At 37.7% G+C, this 25751-nt stretch overlaps 1 protein-coding gene across 1 annotated transcript in view; it reads right to left on the bottom strand.

The window, feature by feature from the left end:
* Positions 1-3409: 3409 nt before the first annotated feature.
* LOC107293832 (hippocampus abundant transcript-like protein 1) overlaps positions 3410-25751 on the bottom strand; it is a 31291-nt gene continuing 8949 nt past the window's right edge. The window contains exons 4-12 of the mRNA XM_015823020.1: positions 23858-23985; positions 23490-23604; positions 18261-18479; positions 13923-14036; positions 11358-11429; positions 9731-9843; positions 7893-7990; positions 5969-6120; positions 3410-4963 (exon numbers count right to left, since the gene is read on the bottom strand). Coding sequence (XP_015678506.1) covers positions 4760-4963; positions 5969-6120; positions 7893-7990; positions 9731-9843; positions 11358-11429; positions 13923-14036; positions 18261-18479; positions 23490-23604; positions 23858-23985 — 1215 coding nt within the window. The 3' untranslated portion in view covers positions 3410-4759. The remainder of the gene's footprint in view (positions 4964-5968; positions 6121-7892; positions 7991-9730; positions 9844-11357; positions 11430-13922; positions 14037-18260; positions 18480-23489; positions 23605-23857; positions 23986-25751) is intronic.

The raw sequence follows: 25751 nt of genomic DNA, 5'->3' as shown, positions 1-25751 counted from the left end.
TAGACACTAAAAATGAAGCATGACCTATCTTATCCTTTAAAGGTACTTGGAGGTCACTGTCTTCGTCTCCTCACTGTGGTTCCCATGTGACTGTGGGACTCCAAGATACTTATAAATGGTCTTTATATCTGTTGTGTAGCCCTGTTGATAGTTCCACATCATCAGTCTCAACTATCTTCCCTCCCTTGACTTTCATCCATCAATACTTCTCCCGTCCAAATGACAATCCCAATGTTCTCACTGTAGATCCATGATTATCTGGCTTGGGGAGAACAGTCTGTGCAGAGCAATAGTGGGGGCTAGTAACGTCACCTTGGTATATGCCACACTTGATGGCTACTTGTGTGATCTGTCTTGAGTTGACTTCCAGTGTTGTCTTCCACAATCCCACTTAATTCTTTAGGAGTCTTTAGTTCAGTGGTTCTCAACCTTCCTAATGCCGCGACCCTTTAATACAATTCCTCATGTTGTGGTGACCCCCAACCCTAAGGGCTCCCCAAGCGCGCACCGATACCGCCCACCCACCCGCCGTGCCCGGGGCTCAGCACGCCTCACCTGTCCTCACCTCACTTCCGAAGGTTGCCAGCCTGCCTGGCTCCAGCTGGCCGGGGAGGGGGGGCAGGAAGGCCGCTCCACTGGCTCCGCCCAGCCTGGTTGGAGAAGCGCCCAGGCAGGGAGAGGGAGAAAGAGAGAGAGAGAGAGAGAGAGAGAGAGAGAGAGAGAGAGAGAGAGAGAGAGAGAGAGAGAGAGAGAGAGAGAGAGAGAGAGCCAAGAGGGCGACAGCACTGGCAGAGCTTAGTTCAGCCTCCTCCGCGGAAAGGGCCACGAAGCAACGCAGCCTCCCTTAGGAGATGCTTAACGGAAACAAATCCGGCGCTGCAACGGCCCCCAGCTCGAAGCCATGCGGAGACAGAGGAGCGGTGTCTCGGTTCCTAAGACTATCGGAAATATGTGTTTTCCGATGGTCTTAGGCGACCCGTGAAAGGGTCATTCGACCCCCAAAGGGGTCACGACCCACAGGTTGAGAACCGCTGCTTCAGTTGGTTTTGTATAGGGCCAAGCGTTCACAGATCCATGAGTGTGACATTGCATATTACTCTTTTGATGCATAATTTAGGGTTGAAATTTAGGGTTCCTCGTTATTCTCAACGTAGTTTGACGTTGGCAGTAGAGATGCTATGAATGTATCCTGCACTCCATGTATTTGAAGCAATGATAATTCTAGGATGCTTTCTTTTAATATCTAAAATGGCCCAAAATATGCTGCCCTATCTCAGACCTGCTTTTTATTGCTAAATAAGATTATCATTTCACCACATACATTATATTAAAGCAGTAAGAGTTTTGTCCTAAAAGGAAGAGTCTTCCATATTTTATCTCCATCATTACAGTAATCCAGGGCTTATATCAGGATATGGGGGAACATTAAATTATTTCACTTTACTAAGTGAAGTGTATTTCTAATCTTCACTCAAACTAAGGGACTGAAAATTTAGCACACCAAGTTCTTTTGGGCCTGGTGAATTATATTGAAATATATTTTGCTATGCAGATAAAAGGGTCCTCTATATGGATTTGCTTCTTCAAAGAAATAAAGAAGCCAGTTTCAGATGTTAATATTTAAATTTCACATTTTAGCTTAATAAAATGTTAACGATCAGTGCCCAGGGCAAGGTCAAGTCTAACACAGGTTTAGAATTGTTGATAAATGTTACTAGTTCAGTAAAGGACTTTTTCCCAGGATGGCTTCTCTCTCTAGTAGCAGGGATATTGCAATCCTTTTCAGAAATGTTGATAACCTAACATGACCCTCAAGTTTTTTTTTTAATGTGAACATTTCAAAAGGCGATCTAGATGTTCAAATATTTTAACTAGTAAAGTACGGGAACTGATCTGACATATATAAGAGATGCAGTAATCAAATCCCAATCCCATTGATGCCTGAATTTTATCAAAAGCAGCTCCATACGGTTAGCCACAACGTTAGGGCTCTCTATGGATAGCATAATCAAACAGTCTTATCCTCAAACTTGCTTAGCAGGGGCTGCTCTTAGACCAGCAAAGTGACACTGAAAACCACTTCTCAACTCTTGCCAAGAAAGCAACATGGATGTCTAGCAATTCAATTCAATGCAAAGGATTTCTTTTAACCTTTTCATGTTTGTAGCATAATTTTCCCATACAATTGAGAAATATTGCACCATTGCACTTTTAGCATATACTGTTAGTTCATTTTGGCCACCAGTCATTGAATTACTAATAGCAACACAGGAAAAAACTTTATGCCAATTAAGTTCGGTCCAAATAAATAAAATTTCAGTCCTGTACTTCTCCTATCTGGAGACTAGATTTAATGTTGGACCTTCTGCCTACAAAGCAGATAAACTCTAATGGACTATTTAAACATGACAATTTTGATTGGATAAAAGATCCCCAATCCAGTTCATTTTCACTTACCATCAACAATCTCCATATTCACTTGCAACATAAAAAAAAGATTTAAATTTTTTTAAATATTCGAGGAATATTCATCTCACAATAAAGCCAAAAGAGAAATGGTATTACAATCTTCCCTTCCCAGTCCAAATTATTTTAGGTTTTTTAATCAATCAGATTTGCTTGTGCAGGAAGCGCCTGCAGCCAAACTAAGAGAATGTCTGGGTTGTCCCTGACTTATATGCATTCTTTTAATGACAGTTTGAAGTTACAATGGTGTCAGAAAAAGTAACTCATTTATGGCTGTTCTGGTCACATGATCACAATTTAGGCATTTTGCAGCCAATTCACATTTACAATGAAGGATCCTGCAATCACGTCATCACAATTCGCAAGCTTTTCAGCAAGCTTCTGATAAAGTCAATTGGAGAAGCCAGATTCGCTTAAAGACTACATGATTCACTTAACATATGATTTGCTTAACGACTGTGATTTGCTTAATGTTTGTAAAATTGGGTCTTGTTATGCGACTACTAGCTTAACTATGTCGCTTAGCAACCAAAATTTAAGTCCCAGTTGTGGTTGTTAAGTTGAAGACTATCTTATCTATAGATTCCTCAAATTGGTAAATTACATTTTGTTATTATTGCCTTTGCTTTGGTTGTATCTCATCCAATGCTTTGTGAATGTTAAAAGTTTGTCAATTATGAGAAACTAATGCTGTTTTTTTTTCCAGTCTTTGCGAAGTACACCGGTAGGTTTGAAATCCCTTCAGTTTACTTTGAATTATTTATATTGATAAAGATGCTTTTATTAAAGCAACACATGTAGCATAAATAAGAATTTGTTGGAGAAAGATGCTGGATATCGGGCTGGTATGTAGTAACTAATTAGCAAAAATCCTACATTATATAAATAATTCATGTACACTTTTAATGGGAGACAAAAGACAAAAGACATTACAACCTTGAATAATATAGTTCGCAAATTTATTATGCATTAGGAAGCTTATTAACTTAAAAACGAAACTGCATAGTACAAAAGGTTTGATATCTTTGCTTAAGGCGGACCAAGTTTCAAAATATATATATATATTTAAATTTTGTTCCGTCATTACACAATCCTTTATAAAAGCTGTATATCTGTCAGTGCCCTCATTACATTTATAAATACAAGATTTACACAGTACCCCATCAGGAAAAAAGTAGAACTTCTTATAAATATCTACATATATTCATACATATAAAACATTCATAAGAGTACTTTGTTAGATTTTTGTGTAATGTTCCATTTTTACTGCCACAAAATACACAGAAACCTGTGCAATTTCAAAAATGCTTCTAAAAATTGTAACACGGTACTCTGTAGAAACTAAATCATATTTTAAAGTCTTTTTAGATAGACATTTCACAATTATAATTCTATGAGATTCTTCAGAGATTGATATGAAGGCTAAATATAGTTGATAACAATGTACACTAAGTAGCAGTTAAGGCAGGAGTGAAATTAAGTGGGACAGAAATGTTTCGTATGGCAGTTAAAAGATGACAGATGATGTGATAAATACACATGTCAATATAAATTGCCTCAGCACCCATTTAATTAGTTCATATGTCAGAACTGGCCACATTGGAGGTGCCAGAAGTGAGCATCACTAACGCTTTTTATCAAAGGGATTAGCATCCTTGCCATGCTCAGGTTTTCAACAGGAGCCCTTTTAATTAACATCTCAGTCAGAGATTTTAAAAACAAGGGTTGAAAATGCACCGTTTATCTTTCAATTGACATTCCCTGTACACTTGAAATAGTTCAGCAATATTCAATCAATCAGGCAGCATGTTAAGAGAGAGATGTAAGAATGCATTGATGGAGTGGGATTGTGATAGAAACCTTTGTCAGTAATGTTTATTGAAATGGAGTATTTCTTTTTCCAAATCCCCACGAGCTACAAGAGAGTAGAGAAGCAATGAAGACTCTTGGGGAAGGGGGGGGGAACCTAGCAGGGTTATGGTTTGCTCACAGTGAATCTGGGTACTCAAGTATTTAACTATATCTGAAGATCACCTTTCCCAATTGCATGGATACAGAAAGAAAAACTTGCTTTGGACTGTTCTACAGAAAATCCACAGTAGGTGGTTGCAATCAGCCTTAATTGAATACCAGTGTCCACTTATACATGATATCTTAGGTGAGTGAAATGTGCAAAGCTTCTGACAGATCAAAAGTTCACCCCAGAAGAGAACTGCTCTGCATTCAGAGCTCAGTGCATGGATTATGTCTGCCCGATGGCTGTCTCTGTTAACACCTTAGAAGAAAACTGCTTTCAAACACTGCTATCTTGAAGCAGAGGCTCAATATCCTCATCACTACCCCGATCTGGACTGTTGCTCTGGATACTGTTGATGCTGTTGCTGTGCTTTCTGGTATTGGCGGCTTTACTGTGCTCGGGGATAAATAAGGCAACCAGAAAGGCTAGGAGGACTGCACATGCTCCAAAAAGGAAAGGAGGACCAGGTATAATTGCACTCTGTAAAAAGAAAATGAGAAAGGCTGAGCAACCACAGATTAATATAATGTGAACCATGAAGCCACTCACATCCGCATCCTTAACTGTCCAGTAAGCCAACAGTTACATGTGTCACTAATAGAACTGTGCTGCCAACATCAAACAGACCTGCATCAATTTTGGCAGTTGTTGGCTGTTGTTGAAAGTTAGAAACTTTGTCTTCTCCAGTCCCAAAGGTGCTTTTTCAAGAGGCAACTGGACTTTGTTTTTCTTTGAATACGTTTTGCTTCTCATCCAAGAAACTTCTTCAGCTCTGACTGGATGGTGGGGAATCAGGCTTCTTGGATGAGAAGCGAAACGTCTTCAAAGAAAAACAAGAAAGTCCGGTTGCCTCTTGAAAAAGCACCTTTGGGACAACCATGACCTGTGTGACTGAGAATTTCCACAGACACTTGTCTTCTCCAGCAACCACACTATTTCATCTCATAATGAACTGAGCCATAATATTAAACCAGTAGGAAGTCTTTTTGGTTCTGGGTGTTTTGAAAAGAATCAGACAAAAATTGCCTTGTATGCTTCTACATGTGCTCCACCAGGCCCTATTTGGGTGTGAGAACTACTGTGAATTAAATTATAATTATTCATATTGAATAATTGTTTTCACACAGTATTGGGTTTCAGAAACGGATCCTAAAACACAGTATTTTAACCTGTGAACTGTCAAAATTACGCAGCTGATTCTTTAAGTTCGTATTTCAAGAGAAGCATTCTTCAATCTAAGAGATTGACACAAAAGAGGGCTGTTAGAAGGACAAGAATGGCTGGCAACAGCTGAACAACATCAAAAAAACAAGGCAAGAGTACAAAAAGGTTACGGTTTTAGCTGGAAAACCCATCAAAAAAACCAATTGCTGATTCACTCCATGTTATGTCTTGCAGTTTGAAATGAAGAAAGATCAGTTGTAGGGTGCCTCATCAAGAACTATTAAGAGCCACTATTCCAAGAAAGATTTATAATCATTTTACCTCATCACTTGGATCCTGCCTGGTAGTCTTATCCTGAACTGGTGCCAACTCATTAAGTTCCACATGGAAGAGAAAGAATATGAAGCCATAGAGAGCAGGGCCAAGACCATTGCACAGACCTCTGATTCCAGTTATTATCCCCTGGACGACACCTGGGAAAGAGCAAGTTCACAGTGAAGGAAAAATAATTTCTCCCGGCCAATCCAACTTCAAAAATGCAACAAAAGAGCTCTACAGACTGCATTTCAATTGGATTCTGAGCTCTTATACAGCTATCAAGTTGATCTTTTTCTAAGCCAAATATTAACCACCTTTAAAGAGAGATCAACTACATTCAAAAGTAATGTTGCAGACTAGTAATTAATTTGAGACATATATTTGTTCTTTGAAAAGCAGATTTTCTTGTTGGATACTATCAAAAGAACCAAATTAGATCACTGATTTCAACATATTCTTTTATACTGGAATGACTGGTCCAATTAAATAGTTTTGAAAGTATCTAATAAGAAAATTTGTATCTCAGAGAGCATATTTATATACATTCTCACATACTCAGTCACCACTAGATGGCATTAGCATGTACTTTCAAACTTCTAAAAACACTTCAGAGAATACTTAATTACCAACCCCGCCCCAGTGCAAGAGCTTATTTTAGATTACATTATACACTTACACAAGAAAGTTATTCTATAAAGTGCCAACAGTGTATTCCCATTCTTTTTTCATCAAAAATAGTGATCGTTTTCTAACAAAATAATAAAATCAATATGTCTTCTTCAAATCCTGGCCTAGTGGAGAATGAAATCACTGTGATGATTATGACATTTCTATCATTCCCCATTTTCCACCCATCTTCATTTCAAAACCAAGTGAATCTGAATCACCATTCTTCCAGAAAGAAAAATAATCTATGTCACAAACAAACTTCACTAACAATGTATGTCAGCTAACCTCGCAATAAACTAATAAAGATGGGGAGTTCATTTTCCCCTGGAATTAGGATAACAGGGCAGAGATTCTCCCCCAGCCAGGAGGTACAGAGATGACAGGCAAAATAACTACCAGTATCCCTGCCCATCTCTAGTTCTTTGATATACAGGCATCCACAGCTAGCTGCAATAATGGCAAAATGCTGAACTGCACATCATGTCACAATGTAAGCCATACCCTTTCATATTTGCAGCACCATGTTGCATGCAATTAGTTAAAGGAAGAGATTGTATCACCAGATTGTCCTCTGTCAGTTGCGTTCCTGAGGATGCCTATGTTTGTACTGCCCTGGGTTTGCTTTGGAGCTTCTTATCCCACACAAGTTATATCCTCAAAAGAAAATCACCTTCAAAAAATTCTCCAAACTAAATATATATCGTTGATAAATGATAAATATCGTTTATGAAGAGCCACACTATGTGTAACTTGCCTCTTCTTGCGTGCACAAGGGACAATAAAAGACATACAGATTGTACTGCTTTCAAAAGCTATTACAGGACTACTAATTGATAGTCCTCAACTTATGGCAGTTCAGTTAGTTAGTTACAAAGGCACTGAAAATGACCCTTTTTCAAACTTATGACCGTTGCAGCATCCCCATGGTCACGAGATCAAAATTCAGATGCCTGGCAACTGGCTCATATTTATGTCGGTTGTATCCCGGGATCGTATGATCCCCTTTTGTGACCTTCTGACAAGCAAAGTCAATGGGTTCATTTAACAATTGTATTACTAACTTAACAACTGCAGTAATTCATTTAACAACTATGGCAAAAAAATGTCATAAAACGGGGCAAAACTCACTTTAACAACTTAGCAACAGAAATTTTGGGCTCAGTATTACTGAGGCATAAAAATTATACATCCACACGAATTTTAGGGGGGGGGAAACAGCTACAAGATCCGTTTTGTAGAAAAATAACCTTGTTTTCACCTTGTTGATCCGAATCTGCGTTGCGTGACACAAGAGCACTGATTGCTGGGAATGTGATACTTGACATGGCTGCAACAGCTCCAGCTGCCCACATCATCCTAAGCACAAGAGAACATAATGCTATATAATTTGAAAGGAAGGATCTATTTAGAAGTTTTTTTAATATTTTAAAGAATTACCCAGGTAGTTCACAGAGCTTTATATATTTTTGTCGTTGTTCTCTGTTCTAGATACAAACATTTCAAATAGTATTACCATGTTCTTCTGCTCAACAGCTTCAAACATGTAAAAACAACTGTTCACAAGGACAATAATTAAGTTAGATGGTTTTAGGTAACTAGCAATAAAGATAAGAGATAAAATTATATATTTTAGGTCAAAATACATATTACTATTTTTTCACTTTCTTTAGCCTTATATTTTTCTGTATTTAAAAATATGCCATTCATATTGAGAAACTTGGTGTGCTTTTTAATTAAAATTCTTTTGCCTTTTTGGATATTATTGGTTGCAGGATCATAATAAAGACTGATTGGAGACATCTCTACAAATGTTATGTATTTTATTAGTTGTCTCAAATTTAAAGCCAGGCTTTGTATTCCAGCTGCTACAAGATTTGACATACCCATGGAAAGTTTCTCACTTTAGCAGCTATAAAGCAGAGAGAATTGCAATGAAAAACAAATTAGACACATATAGTATAGTCCCTCATATCAACATTACCTCTCAACTAGATTACACTAATTACATGGGACTGCCCTTCAAAACCACCCCAAAATGTCAGCTGGTGGAAAATGTTGCTACCGCCACGATACTATTAAATTTATTACTACCATATTACACTACTATAATATGAGCTGCACTGGCTACCAGCTTGTTTCCAACAAACTGGTTATTACCTATAAAGCCCAATATGACTTGAGATCTGGATAGCTTTGAGAGCACCTTTTCCAGGAAGAATTGGCCCAACCAGTGCATACAGAATACCTACTGGAGTATCTGTCAAAACAGGATTCAGAAAGGGGCTTTACCTGTGAGAGCTCCCCTCCTTCTATAAAAAAAACTTCCCTTGTTCAATTATTTGTTAAGATCTGGCTACTTTGGAAGGCCTTTGGAAACTAAAACTTTGCTATCGTGAGTGAGATGCATCATAACTACTGTATGATAAAATATTATTTTGGGAGGATGTATTTATAATTTTTTGTTCTCTCTCTCTCTCTCTCTCTCTCTCTCTGTGTGTGTGTGTGTGTGTGTAAAAATAAACCATTATATCTTTCTATTACAAAGTGGCTAATTTTAAAATTTGGCAAAATTCAAAATATGGCAGTTGCCTTTATTCCTTGACACTCGTTACTAGGTTGCAACTATCTCTTTCCTTTAAAAAACTGTTTTGTCACCAGTCACAGTTCAAATTCTAAGTTTTGACATATAATGCTGCAAATGACCTGATAAATGACTTAAGATCTTGGCCAACGGTTATTAGTCTTGATGTCAGTGTACCTATCTCTGAAGGCCATCGGCTTGGAGATCACTGGGCTTTCTTGTGCACTTGGTTGGCCAGGATGAGGGGATGGGCTGACTGCTGAGGGGATGGGCAAAGTATCTGATCCAACAGAGCATCATGTTCTTAAAGCACTTCTTCCTGTATCATCCTATCTGTGATCTGACCATGGAGTTATTAAAATACATCTACGAGTTAGAACTGTACATAAAAGTATGGTCTAGGTAGGTCTACCATACCTTCCCTGCCCACGAGCACACAACATGCAATATATTCAACTGAACTGTTAAAAAGGAAACTAGGAAGAGTCAATAAAACACATCTGCACTGCACTTACCAAGGCTGAGAGCCAAAACCATACCAGGCCAACTGGAACATCTGAAAACCAAGGCCAAGCAGTACTGTGTTTTTGTTCCCTATAGACCTCATTAGGATGCTGAGAAAGACAGTCTAGAAAAGTCAAAAAATGCATTATACAGTTTATTTATAAATTAGTATCTGAATAAATGCAGTGGCAAAAGACAACATTTTAAAATTAATTTGTACGGCTGTGCAAAAATCATCTGGAACTAACATCAATTGTTCACTTATGTGTGCACAAATTCAGCATCAACCTTTTGGGGCCCCTTCAAAACTGTAACCAAAGCCTCATGATGTATATCCAAAGCAAGGACCTGATAAAAGCACTGAGAACAACAAAAAAGTCTTCCCAAAGAACGTATGACTCTTTGTAAGAAAGCTGCTAGGTGGATTCAACCATTGTTACCTTGCAATCAGGCAAAGTAAAATGTCCACTAGTACAGGGGTCCCCAACCCCTGGTCCGTGGACTGGTACGGGGCCACGGCATGCCAGCAACCGGTCCGCACAAACAAGCAAAGCCCCATCTGTGAGATGCAAGCAGCACACAAAACCACTTACTCTTCGGTCCGTGGAAAAACCTTTCTCCACGGAACCAGTCCCTGGCGCCCATAAGGTTGGGGACCTCTGCACTAGTACAATGTAATGTTGCCACTGAAAAATGTTGGAAACTGCAACTGCTACAGATGGCATGTGATGAGGATGCTGATGGGAACTACAAGTGGTCCTTGCTTATCAATAAGTTTGTTCAGTGACCATTTGAAGTTACAATTTGTGAAAAAAATTGCACCAGTCACAGTGCCCCTCATGATCATGTGATTGCAATTTGGGCACTTGGCAACCAGTGCACATTTGTGACAGTGACAGTCACATGATACTATTTGCTTGTCAGAAGCTAGCTATGAAGGTTGCAGTCAGTGGGGAAGACAGCAGGAAGTTGCAAGTCATGGTCACATGACAGCACACTTAACTGCAGGTGATTCGCTTCCTGCAGCCAGAACCGACATCAGGAGTGTGACAAGATTTGCTGGTCCCAATTGCAGATTGGTAAATTAGGACTACCTGTATATGTTCTGAGTATTACACATATTCTGTGTCATTTGTGCTAGGTGATGGTTTGTTTTCATGTTCAGTTTCATATGCTCTTTTTCACATTTTAAGCACTGGTCAGCTTTATACTAGAGGACCACCTTCTTCCATAGACTCTGCCAACATGTATCAGTCATAATCTAAAACACTTTTTCAAATGTTCACTCTGTAAATGATAATCAGGGCAAAGGTTTTCTGTTGCAGAATCTTTCCCAATTGGTCAGACTCCAATTCTCTGTCAGCATCAGGTAAAAAAACCAGCTTTTAACATTTTGATTGTTCTTATTTAATGCATTTTACTGATATATTAAATATTCATAATTCTGAAACATTTTGAATTATTTTGTTAGACATAAATTTGATATAAAATATGTACTTTTTCTCTTTATTTTATAGTAGACCCTACATACATTTTACTTACACATACATGATCTGCAAAGTGCACTTCATCACTTAATACATTTTAATTATGTGTGCTTATTGCAATTTTTAAAAATCTTATTAAAATTATGCTTACCTGAGCAACTATAGAAAGAATGCCAATCACAGCTATGAATGTTGCAATGCTTGCATACTCAAATTTTATCACCTGTAAATAAATTAAACAAAATCTGTACTTCAAATTTCACATATTTAAAATCTTTTTCAGAAAAAGGAATTATTATATTTACAGAAAATAAGTTTACAAAAAGAAAACAAACTCAGAAAGAACACCAACTCTTAGGAGATTTTTGTGATTGTATATAACTTGTAAAAAAAACTTGTAAAAAAAGAAGTGTCGATTAAAATCCATAAATATCAACTTCAGCCAAATAAAAAGCAACTGATTCCTCAATGCCATGGCCCTTTGCTAATATATATTGCCATATGCAGGATGGCACAGCACTGCACAACATAATTTCAATTCAAAATATTCTCCTGCACCTTCATAAGATTTCCCTGGTTGAGGTGCATAAACATGTAAGGACAGACACATACATACACATGTCCCATTATTTTGAGAATGAGGCAACCTATTTCAATCACTTTGGGGAAAAAAAACTGTGTTACTTCATGAGAACAGCTATTTACAATAAACTTTTCCAGAATGCTACAAACCATAGTTCATTCATAATCCTTGGGTAATACTGGCAATTGGGACCAGGACTGCTGTCACGAAGTGATGTGGTCATAAAGCACGGCAACCCATGACCGCATTGCTTAGCAACAGCAATCGTGGTACTATCGGTTGTCCTTGTAACCTCAGGATTACTTAAGTGAGAAGAGGTGAGAGTTCCAGATAAGGAGTATCTGGAGGGGGATGGCATGGGGTATAAGGGGAGCAGAGGGTGCCACTGGCAGCTGCTAGAGAGCACAGGGATCTCAAGCGGATTGGCAGAGACTGTGGGAAGTGGGGGATGCTTCAGGCAGGCATGTGCTGCAGAGTGTAGGTGGGCAGGATCCCTGGGATATTCTATGTATCAAGCTTCTTCAGAGAAAAAGTGGTGGGAGATACTTACTAGGGTCTACTACTTTCGGCTTCCCCATTGACTTTGCTTATTGGAAACCAGCAGGGAAGGTTGCAAATGGTGATATGACACGGCTCATTCTGACATCATAATCATGAACCAGGTATTTAAGTGTCTGCATGACAATCATATGACCCCAGGGACACTGTGATGGTCAGAGCCTTTGAGGACTGGTTGTACACTAAGTTCAGTTTTTTGTGTGCCACTGTAACTTTGAATGGTTGCCAAGCAAATAGACATAGGTCAAGGACTATTGTAGTTACTACAGAAGTCTACTTTTTATCCTCCAAAAAAAGCACATGTAAGTAAATAGACAGGTAGGTAGTATAGTTTGCTTTATAGCAGGCTCCCCTAATCTGGATACCTTTTAGATGGTTTGGGCTACCATTCCATGACATACTAGGTATGTAACTAGAGATTATAGCTCAAAATGTCTGGAAGGGATGAAACTGAGAAGACATTTTTAAATGACTGCTGATCTGTAAAGCAAACCCCCACAGTGACATTAATATCTTGTCTCCAACTAAAAGTTATAGATTGCTGTCACATTTATATTGCCTTTGTGCTATTTCTTATTTTTTTTATGAACTTTAAGAGCCTTCTGAAAGAATGGCTAGAGGAAGATTTTAATGAAATGTTGTCTATCTTCTCTGCCCATCAACAAAATGTCAAATTTACATAGCAAATGATATAATATTCTCTTTTATTTTTTCATTACAATAACAGGTTTTTTTGGTCTCTTACTTCTTTTTCTTAGAAAAATCAGAAATGTGAGAGATCAGAGATAATGATACGTGCTTTGCAGCTAAATACTGAAAATATATATAAGCTAGGAATCTACCTTTTCACTCTATGGACAGAAGAATGCCATGATTAGAGAAAGGAATATACTGTTACTACAGGGAAAATTTTAAATTGAAAAAGTCTGTTGTTATTTAAAATAATACAGGTAAATCTTTGATTTATGGCCATTTGTTTAGCAATTATTTGAAGTTATGAAGGTGCTAAAAAGTGACTTATGGGCAGTCCTCACACTTACAACCATTACAGCAACCCCACTGTCTCATGATAGCGATCCAGGAACTTGGCAAACAGCTCACATTCATGATATTTGCAGCATCCCAGAGTCACGTGATCTCTATTTGTGATCTTCCCAGCAAAGTCAATGCAGAAAGCTGGATTTGCTTAACAATTGAGTGATTCAGTTAAAGATAGCAGCAAAAAAGTCATTAAATTGGTTGCAGTCAAGTGGTGATTACTTAACCATCCCATTGTTTAGTGACAAAAGTTTCAGTCTCAATTGTGAATAAAACTGAGGACTACTATAATGCATTATGTTACAAGTAACAGCTCCTTCGGATTATGGGGACCATCTTAAAAGGTTAAAAAAGATCCTCAACAATTTGCAATCTGGTAAACATTTTATGAATGGGAAACTTGCCCGTGCAAGACAGACATTTTGACATGCTTTTAATTTCATTTGTGCCCACTAGTCCAATAAAGCTGGAAACTCCGCATTAAAGCTTTGTTCAAGACAACTGGTCAGACAGTGAAAAATACTGGAAACTACTTACTTGTCTCAAATAAAGGAAAAAGCTAGAATACTGGCCGGCTTCAGGGAGATAAGAAAGAAAAACAGTGATGCAAGTCAGCAAGATTGTAGAATCTTTTCCAACTTTTCTCAAAGACTGTCAAAAGATAGAGGAAAAGTAAGGTAAGACAAAATGGAAATATCAGAAATAAATGAGCTATTTCTATAATTTATTAATAATAGTTATTCATGCATTTATTCAATTTGTATCCACCACAGATGAAAAGACTCTTGGTAGCCCATAAACAACCAACAATAAAACCTCCACAGAACAATAAATAAAGCTTAGGAGAATAACTTACTCAGGGACCTGTTCCCTCAAGTATGCACTATGACAGTGATGGCGAACCTTTTAGAGACCGAGTGCCCAAACTGCAACCCAAAATCTACTTATGCATTGTCGGGTGCCGGGTGGATGTAGCCCATTGGGTGGGTGTGGCCAATTGGGTGGGCGTGGCCCATTGGGTGGGTGTGGCCCATTGGCTGGGCATGGCTGCAGTGGCTGCAGACTGGATGGGACTAAAAAGTTCAATCAATCAATTCCAACTTTGCAAGAATTTTTTTTTTCCCGCAAGAAGTTGAAATTGACTGATTGATTGAACCTTTTTTTTTTTTGCACACAGCAACGGAGGCCTAAAGCGAAAAGGTTTTATAAAACCCAGCTGAAGGCCTAGGACTGGGGTGATGGCGCGCGTGCCCACAGAGAGGGCTCTGAGTGCCGCCTCTGGCACCCGTGCCATAGGTTCGCCACCACTGCACTATGAGATAATACCAGTACAATCTCACTACATTCCGATAAAAAAAAGTAATTCCACCTTACTTAAGTTCAGTTTTGGACTATTTTGTCTCATCAAAACCCTTGCAATCTCTTGATACTATGTCAAGATATTAACAGAATCTACTGTATAGAACAGGGTAAGAATGAATAATTAGATAGCATCAGTTTACTTATGACACTACGTCCCAAACTGACTGACTGGAATCCCCTAGCAACTTAATATAAAAGTTAAATAGGAACAAAGGAATGGATCATCTGGCATTGCACAAAAGTGCAATGAACCAATCTCTCTTCCCTGCCCTGACTAGAATTGTTCCCTAAAAAACAAGAGCCATTATAACACAGCCTACAGACCCCAGTCACTGTAAGAAGTCCGTAAGTCTACAGTATCAAAGATTACTGAGATATCTAACAGAACAGTAGAAATGCACCAGGTTTTGAAAGTCATTCACAAAGTGTGCTGATCCCATGTGTAGGTCTGAACTCAAATAACTCACTTTCTTTAGAATGTTCTGTAATTGTGCATTGACCATTGTCTTTATTCCAAAAATGGGAATTTAGAGACAGGGCAATGCTTGTCAAGGACAGATAGATTCAGTGAGCCATCTCTTAAGGAAGAAGTTCCTTCAAAACTGTTGGCATCAATCCCTCCTGCAATGAGGTATTGATAGTGTGCCACATCCAATTTATCATGTTCTTTCCCCAATCAAAGAAGCCAGGATTGGCAAAGATCCAGTCTAGTACAGAGTAAGGAAAATGACCTTGAGAGACATAGACCAAATCCATTAGCAAAGCAACTAGGAGAAAAACAAGTTATAAATCCAAAACAAGCCCAAAGTGGCTCAGAAAGACAACTTCTTAACTCATCTGGGTATAAGAATGGAAGATACACAGCACTGTCAAAGATTTGTTATTACAGTCATCTCTCAATTAAAGTAGTCTTAGACTTTCCAGGGAATTATTTCTTGGTCTGGTCTACCTGAGGGGGATGGCCAATCCACAGGTGAGTGTAAGAGCCAAGAATACATTTTATCATTTCATTTGTTCCTGATCCAGTCATTACAACAAATTCTGCACACAAACAGTCAAGATTTTGGAGAATCTGAATAGCTTTGTTTGTCAAAACAAAGTCACGTAAACAAGTTGCAGCAGCCAGGAAGGAGATTTAACTGCTGGGTTCTTCCCACCCTAAACAAGGTTGCTGGCTGAGAGCTCACCAAAACAGTAGAAGAAATAGTTGTTTTACTTCCTTTATGACCCCTACACTGATTTGAAAATTAGTTTGTAGCCATGCTCAGGTTCACTTTTTGTCTTCAGTTGGCATCTCAGATGTTGATTCTCCAACTTCACCTCCCAGAAGTCAGTGGTAAACCAGGGAGCCATCTAGAATTAGCCAACAGAGAGGCTATCTGGAAATAATTGACATCGCCTGCCTACATTGCCAATGCTAATCAGGTGCTCAACGAAACTGTCCACAAGACTACTGAGAAATTACCCATGTTCCTGTCAGAATCCATCTGGAACTATGGGCTGCTTAAGGGTAACCATGTTAATCAACCCATGGTGGGTGTGAGTAGCAATGAATCTAACCTGAAGGGGAAATGGCAAAAGGCTGATAGAAAAACTCTCTATATCCAGATTACTAATCATCTGCTCCAGAGTGAAAGTGAGATTCACCATGAGATTGTCTACATCTGCCGGGACTGAGTTTTATTGGGATAAGCCAATATAGGTAGTTCTCGACTTATAACAGTTCATTTAGTGACCATTTGAAGATACAATGGCACTGAAAAAAATGACTTATGACCATTTTTCACACTTACAACCGTTGCAGCATCCCCATGGTCATGTGATCGAAATCCAGATGCTTGGCAAAACTGGCTCATATTTATGACTGTTGCTGTGTCCAATGTCATGTAAATCTCCTTTTGCAACCTTCTGACAAGCAAAGTCAATGGGGAAGCCAGATTCACTTAACAACCGTGTTACTAATTTAACAACTACAGCGATTCACTTAACAACTGTGCCAAGTAAGGTCGCATAATGGACCAAACCTCACTTAACCTTAACCCTAACCCTAACAACAGATTCACTTAACGAATGTGACAAAAAAAGTTGTAAATGCAGCAAAACTCACTTAACAACTGTCTCACTTAGCAACATAAATTTTGGGCTCAATTGTGGTCGTAAGTCAAGGATTACCTGTAGTAAGTCTGGCATAACTTTATAAAGAGAGAAAAAGGACCGATTGGGAGGGTGATGAGACATAACTCCAAAAATCTGGATAGCCATTCGCAGAACTGTCATGTAAATTCTGAGGTACTTCAGATTAAAATAGGAAAAGCTAACAACTCCCACCATCATACTGGAAAGGACAGAACCTCTGGTAAATAGTTCTCTCCTACACCCTATTCCTCCCTCACTTCAGGTAAAATAATTTTGTAATGGTTTGTTTCAATCCATTATTAATGCATTAAATATTCTTCTTATTGATGAGTCCCTAAATTCATCTGGGCAGTCGCCCACGGTAACCAAAATCTTGACTTTGGGCCAAATTAATCAAGATGGCACTTAATGGTATACTTTCTGGGCAAAATTAAAAACTGTTCATCCAAAAATTTGATTCTACTTTCTAAACCGAATGAAGCTAAATTCCAATTAGTAACAATCTGCCTGTCCTCAGAGCTAGTGAAGCCAGACCACAGGAACTACATATGTTGCTTTTGTTTTCATTTCATAATACTAGATTTAAAAAGGACCATGATCTGAACTGTTTCAGAAGTCAGGATAAATGAAATAACAGAAAAGCATACAAGGGCTGAAGTGTCCTATTTCGTTTGTCACCTTTTCAATTCCACACTGACTTATCTAATAAACAATTATCTATGTTACTGCTTGCATGTCATAACATTAAACAGACCATTCTGTTAAATACAGGTAGTTCTCAACTTACAACCACAATGGAGCCCAACATTTCTGTTGTTAAGTGAGACATTTGTTGAGTGAGTTTTGCCCCATTTTACAACCTTTCTTGCCATAGCTGTTAAGTGAAATCACTGCAGCTGATGTTAGTAACATGGTTGTTAAGTAAATCTGGTTTCCCCACTGATTTTCCTTGTCAAAAGGTTGCAAAAGTGATCCTATGACCCTGGAACACTGTAACTGTCATAAATGTGAGTCAGTTGCCAAGCATCCGGATTTTGATCACATGACCGTGGGGATGCTGCAATGGTCATAAGTGTGAAAAATGGACATAAGTCACTTTTTTCAGTGCTATTGTAACTTTGAATGGTCACTAAATGAACTGTTGTAAGTTGAGGACTACCTGTATTGTAAAGGTTCTGTAGGATTTTACCATCACTAGTATTGCCTACCGCAAGTCATTTCTAGACATAACTAGAAAGTTACATGTAGAAATAATAGCTTCGTGCCTGTTTGGACAAAATTTCATTTTAATCAATCCACTCAAAATACATTTTCTTTCACAAACAAAAAAATGACATATTGTATGATGAAGCAGAATAAATATAGCTGACAACTTACTGCAAAGGGATCTGCTTGTTCCCATGATATAAGAGCTCCCCATGAAGGTGGTCTCATTTTTTCAGGTAGAGATTCTGGTACAGCTAGTAGAATGAAACAGATATCTACAACAGCCACCACCGTAGCAACTAACACCACCAAGTTATCACCATACAAATTAGACAGATGTGCTCCAATAGCAGGACTAGTTACTAAACTTGCCGCAAACGTAGCAGATACCTAAATAGGAGGAGAAAAAATATATATAAAAGATAATACTTTGATAGAAGAAAAAAGTAACACAATTAAAACAGTAATGAGATACAGATGTTCTGACCTAGACATATGTATACATCATAGAGAAGTGACTATTAAAGCCCAGCTCCCGAGAAAAATCTGATAAATATTCAGCCATCACAGAATATTCAAGGAAGCTACATTAAATCATTGTGGCCCAATCCTTCTTCTTATGGTAATACCCCTTCTAATTCCTCAAGCTTTTCTTATATTTCTTAATTTTAAAGTTGATTTAGCTTGCAATTTGAATTTTTTTTTTATGAGTGATTTCACTGAATATTTTCTGATATTAGAAAAATGAACAAGGCGATGTAGGTGCATTTCTGCAAAACAATTCAGCCTACCCACCTGCTTTGGGAGAAGGAAGCACCAGAGTTTTTCTACAGCTATGCAAAGAATCCCATTAGGTTGTACAGGAATCTCATTTCACCTACATTTGTAAACTGCCCTCTACCCATTGCTTCCGACCAGCATGCTGATGATCAATTTGAGCTGCAAAATCATCATCATCATTGTCATTTTCAACTACTATTGCCCACTGATCTCACCACAGCTCAACATGCTTTCTTAATTAGCATCTCATTTTGTACTAACACAGGAAAAAAAAAGGGGAGGGGGCAACATGATTCCTGAAATATCCTTGGCAGCATTAATAAACATTTATCAGAATAATTTATACTGCAGAGATATAAAGAGCAATACTAAACACTCCTTTCCAGGAAATGAATTTGTGATGCAAATTTAACAAAGCCATGACATGTCGCTTTAAAGCAGGGGTAGTCAACCTTGGCTCTTTTATGACTCGTGGAGTTCAACTCCCAGAATTCCTGAGCCAGCACAGCTGGCTCAGGAATTCTGGGAGTTGAAGTCCACGAGTCATAAAAGAGCCAAGGTTGACTACCCCTGCTTTAAAGTAAGCATGCATATTTTTCTGTCTCCCGCTTCTCTTACAGACTACAAGCAATTTAAGAGACACAGAATTCTACCCCCAGAATTCTGAAGGCATTTAAAAGTTTTTCTTTTACTATTAATATTCTGAGGTGTGGTTTTCTTGTTGCTTTATGGCTGTAATTAAAGTATTATTTATTATTGTGGTAAGTAGTGGTTCATGCTGTAACATTTCCGTATTTGGTGTGAATTGCAATTTTCTTTAATGGAAAGGCAGCATGAATGTTAAAAAACAGTACTTGGAAAATAAATTCCCCCCTAATCTCTTGACAGTGTCATACTTTTTCAGTATTAAAAGTCACTAACAATTATTTGAATTTCATTATTTTTATCAAAGTTATAATTATGATTATTTTTATTTTGATGTTACATTTATCTCATTGGATTCAATATTAATATAAGTATTGCAATATCAGTAATTGGAATTACTATTTCAGAAATTCTCATGCTAATATTATAAAGGCTCATAATTTCTCAACTGCAATGTGCCAATGCTGCTAACATCCGATGTTCTTGCTTTGACAACAGATGGAAATGCAGCCATTTTACTCTTTTGCTTTTAGAGTTAGTTGATGCTGGAAGGGGAATGTGGATTAGAGTCCAGCTAGTCATAACAGTAATAACTCAGCCATGGGAATCCAAGTTTATTGCACCCAGAGTTGATAAAGATTTGGCAAAGATTTGCGGGGCTGGAGAGCTGGGGAGAAAGCCCTGCTTCAAGCTAATTGGGGAATGTGATTTATGACTGTTAATTGGAGGAGGGAATTGTGCTTTGTTACTTTGTGCTCAGGGGAGGGGAATTCAGTTTTTGGCTTTAACTATATAGTGCCAATACTTTGATTCTCGAATAAAAGATTCTTTAAGGTAAACAATGCCTCAAAGTTCTTTTGAAGAGTTTCATCTGTCAGAACCATGACACAATGTTTCTTCTTCGTTTACTTAAATCCTCTTTTTCATTAGTCTATCATGTGACTCTTTTAGCTGGAATAATTCCATCAATTTTCCATTTCTTTAATTTATTTTCCAATCCTATCACAATATTGCAATTATATTGCTGAACCTTATAACAACTTTTAGATGCCCAAAAAATAGAAGTTATTTTCTATTTTTATCTTCAAATCAAATATTGTTGCTTAAATTTAAAAAACTGTTTTTTAAACATTATCCCTTTTTTAATGGGGACATGAAAGAAGCCCCTAACTGGGCATCCTCTGGGCAACAGCGATGTCACCATTCAATCCTTTCAACCTAGAAGTGCTTAGGTGCTCCTGACATGAATAGATACTGTCATTTTTTACTGTACGCACAATGGCACACATTAAAAATGAAATTTAGTTGCTTGCTCTTAAAGTGTACACATACATAACACACATTTAAACATACTATATATAGCATATGTATAGACCTACACCCTTACATATAAGTAACATATAAATATTAATCACTGTCTATCTTGAATACATAACGGAGTAAGGAAGCTTTAGAATTCACAAGGTTAATACTGTATGGAACAAAACTGTGACTGAATCTGGATGTTCTGCTTCGGATACCACGAAGCCTCCTCCCAGAAGATAACAAGGAAAACAGGTTGTGAAGAGAATGTGTAGTGTCCCAGACAATCTTATGGACCCTGCTCAAGCAACACTTATGTGCTATGTCCTGGATGGAAGGGAAGGAACTGCCAGTAATCTTTTCAGCCATCCTCACCACTCTCTGCATCGCCTCTCTGTCTGAAGCAGTGATGCTTCTAAACCAGGCTGTGATGCTGTATGACAGGATGCTTTTGATCATCCCACGGTAGAAAGTGGTAAGGATAGAGGAAGGAAGATGTGCTTTTCTCATGCAACGAAGAAAATGCAGGCGCTGCTGTGCCCGCTTCACCAGTGTCTCGCTGTTGAGCGAAAGTAGTAGTAGTAGTAGTAGTAGTAGTAGTAGTAGTAGTAGTAGTAGTTGTTGTAGTAGTATCCTTTTTGGATATGGATTCAGGTAGACAAGATGCTCACCATTATGCCTCCTGCCACTTGTAAGCTAGGTTCATGTCCCTCTTTGCTCTTGCAGAGAACCAAGTGAGGCATAAATGGCTGGATCACTTTGGGAGGAGCCTTTCCCTAAGATTTTGACAGGTACCTTTGAAGATCATGCAAAAACTGCAGTTGGAGGAAATGCAGCAACCTACCTCCTATCTGGTATTATGTACAACTGCACTTTACATTTGTGCTATAGAATCTGCAGCAACTGAGTAATGATTGTGGACACCTTTAGAGTGCTGGCTTTAACCTACAAAGCCTATATAGGTTTGAACTAAGTTATATTCAAAACTGTTTTCTCAACCAATTAACCCTGGGAAAATTGCTTGTGAGTCATTAGAATTAACTGTTGCTCCAATTTTAAACTGAATGATTGGATTTTTAAGTATCACTTGCTTCGTACAGAGGATGTTTTATCCATGTTTCATGAAATATTCCATTTTTGTGTACTATTAAGAATCTAATGATTATGAAATCTAATCAATAACACAAAGTTTTTTTTAAAAAAATAAGAATCTTCTCTTATCACCTTCTCAGAAGCTTAGCACCTCTGTTTTTAGCAAAAAAAAATCTTATATTTAATTACTCTCATTTTACTAAGGGCTTGCTAAGGTACTCACAAACTAATGATGCAACATGGGACATGACAACAAAAGTTCAATGCATTAAGAGCATGATACCATGTCCTGATAATTGAGTCTTCTTCATATAGCACTGTTTTGCTGAAGCCGTTTTTTTTTTTAAATAGATCCACACATTGTGGCTTTTTGTGTGAATGCTGAATTAGAAATAGGAAATATTTATAGTAAATATTTATACATACAGGTAGTTCTTGCTTACCTATGGTAATTGGGATCAGCAACTCTGTTGCTAAGCCATGTGGTCATAAGCATGATGGCACGGGATCACAGAAGTTGCAGCAGTTTCAGTTGCCATTTCTAGGTGAATCCCATGCGGTCACAACATCCCACGGTCATGTGATTACCATTTGCAACCTCCTGTCAGCTTCCCTATTGCCATGGCTTGTTGGAAGCCAGCAGCAAAGTTCATAAATGGTGATCATATGACCTTAGGATGCTTCAATCACCGTAATTGCTAGCCAGTTGCTAAGCTCCCAAATCATGATCATCATCGCTAACCTCCTTGTTCATTCTCTATTTATATGGTTATATGCCTATCCCTCTTATCAGAAGACAGTACTTCGTGCATGTCATGACATAAATTGTAGTTCACAAAAGATTGTGCTTCATTTAATACTGTCAGTTATTTAAGCACTGAACAGTGCTTTGTTACTTCTCCTATATCCAACTAACATAGCTACTCCCACAATCCATAAATTGAATCCTGTGTTCACTTACTTTAACTATCATCTATTTTAAAAAAAGTATTCCAGTGTGCAAAAGAAAGGCATTTTAATAGATTTTATGCTAACATTTGCAAAAAATTAAACCAATGGTTTAATTTACTGATTAAATAAAGGTAAGTTTCCATGAACTGGCCAGTTAAGAGTCAGTTTTTTTATTTAGAAATCTACTGGAGGGTCATTCTGAAACAATAATTATTATCCTAGCATTTCTTCACCCATGAAAGATCCAAGATAAGAAAATTTGTCTTCAAAGGATGAGTAATAAATTGATCAGGAGATTATCATCTTTTTATAAATTGTTAAGATGAAGAAAGGAATCATGTCAGAATTGAATTCTTGGACTGGTCTATCTTGTGGGGTTGACAAACCTTCTTCCTATTTAATGGACTAGTTTATTCTTGAGGATGCTGTATACAAGATCTTTTTTTTGCTCTCCATTAGACATCATGTATATGAATAGAGCTACTATAATTTCTTAAAAAACAGCTTCAAATTTTACTTTTAAGCAATATCACATTTTTAAAAAATCAGAAATCATTAGGGAATGCTGACATGATACCCAACAAACCAAAGTACATCTTGTGTCAAAGAATTATTAAGAAATATTCTTACCAATCCATAAGCAGTGCTTCTCTCGTGTTCTTGAGTTATATCAGCTACATATGCAAATATTACAGAGAACGTAACAGCAAAAATCCCAGATACAGAAATCATTGCGAAATACCACCTGCAAAATCAGAGCCACGTTTATGTATTGCAAACTGTAAACATATTGAAGAAAAGCAAACTTTTAGATTATTTATCAGTTAAGATTTATATTCCAGCCATGTTTAGTGATTCCTTTACCAAGTGTACTTAGAGTGTACATAAAAGGCTCACTTTGACACAGAAGCAAGAAAGTTTAATAGATTTCTTAATATAGGCCCTTTACCCCAAGCCTTCTCCCCACTGAAATACCCACATATTTATGCCACACTTACCATGGACTTATCTTCATTAATGGAATAGGGACACAAGTGAAGAAAACTGTAATAAGGAGGAAATATTTTCTTCCCCAGACATCAGACAAAGCACCTATCAGTGGAGCACTCATGAAGGATAAAATACCCTAAGAACAAAACAGTAATGATTTTAATGTTGTTTCCAGTAACGTAGCGACTATAAAATGTGTTATATTTTGGGAAGCACTTACTGATAAAGCATAATTTAAAATAACAAGTTATAGAAATAAACCATTTTCTTTAAAACACACGTACACATACACACACAGCAGGCCAGTGAAGCTGCGTAAGTTCCAAACATGAGTGTTCATACTTTTGAAATCCAATAAAACTCTCAAGCTACAAGGGAAGATTGTTTCCATGGCAATGGCAAAAGTGAAAGTTGCTAAACAAATGGGTGAATTGTTCATTGTAATATATTTGAGCGTCCATCTCAATAAAATGAAGAATGCAGTTTCCATCAGATAGAGATTATATTATAATATACAAAAGGTCACAATGACTATAGATTGCTAGAAGCACAGAGTCATTTCAAAGGGTAGATCAAAGCAAAATAAGAAGCTAAGAATATGTTATATAGTATAAAACCAAACATCTTACTAGCCTCCTAGGGTTATGTTTCTATAGTGACTGACATTGCCCATAGTTGGGACATAAGCGCAATATCACCTTTATGTTACCAGAAACTAGATATATCCTCATGAAGTACAGATGACAGTTTGAGATTAGTAAATGTCATAATTTTAAATATTAACATGGATTTACTGTGATTATTTCATGGAATTCAGAGAATTACTTTTGACAAAAATATATTTTTATTATATGAAAGCTTCAACATCTTTATGAATTTTTAAAAAGCATTCAAAGTATTGAGCACTAACCAAATTTGCAAAGAGGACACCATCATCATCATAATGTTGGAAGGGATCTTGGAGGTCATCTAGTCCAACCCCCTGCTCAGGCAGGAAACCCTATACCATTTCAGACAAATGGCTATCCAGTCTCCTTAAAAACTTCCAGTGTTGGAGCATTCACAGCTTCTGGAGGCAGGTTGTTCCACTGATTAATTGTTCAAATTGTCAGAAAATTTCTCCTTAATTCTAGGTTGCTTCTCTCCTTGGTTAGTTTCCACCCGTTGCTTCTTGTCCTGCCTTCAGGCACTTTGGAGAATAGCTTGACTCCCTCCTTTTTGTGGTAGCCCCTGAGATATTGGAACACTGCTATCATGTCACCCCTCGGTCCTTCTCTTCATTAAACTAGATATCCCAATTCCAGCAACTGTTCCTTATGTTTTAGTCTCCAGTCCCCTGATCATCTTTGTTGCTCTTCTCTGTACTCTTTCTAGAGTCTCAGCATCTTTTTTACATCGTGTTGACCAAAACTGGATGCAGTAATCCAAGCGTGGCCTTATCAAGGCATTGTAAAGTGGTATTAACACTTCACGTGATCTTGATTCTATCCCTCTGTTAATGCAGCCTAGCACACTGCTGGCTCATATTTAAGTGATTGTCTACTAGGACTCCAAGATCCCTCTCACAGTTGTACTATTGAGCAAGGTACTATATCTGTGCATTTGGTTTTTCTTGCCTAAATGTAGAACCTTACTTTTTTCACCACTGAATTTCATTTTGTTAGATAGTACCCAATGTTCAAGTCTGTCAAGATCAGGGCTGTGGAGTCGGAGTCGGAGGAAATTTTGGGTACCTGGAGTCGGAGTCGGCAAACAATGCACCGACTCCGACTCCTACTAAATTTAGATTGGAATTAAAAAAAAAGCAAGTTTAAATGTCCCAATTCACAAAAAGTTATAATTAATGACTTCTCTACTGTAAGAATAAAGACCAATGCATGCAGTGCCTCACGTAACCGCAAA

The sequence above is a fragment of the Protobothrops mucrosquamatus genome, unplaced genomic scaffold (assembly GCF_001527695.2).
Source record: "Protobothrops mucrosquamatus isolate PMUCROS unplaced genomic scaffold, P.Mucros_1.0 scaffold1740, whole genome shotgun sequence".
In the NCBI taxonomy this organism is placed as follows: domain Eukaryota; kingdom Metazoa; phylum Chordata; class Lepidosauria; order Squamata; family Viperidae; genus Protobothrops; species Protobothrops mucrosquamatus.
Note: the sequence above shows the minus strand (reverse complement) of the source record. Positions and strands in the feature narration are given on the sequence as shown.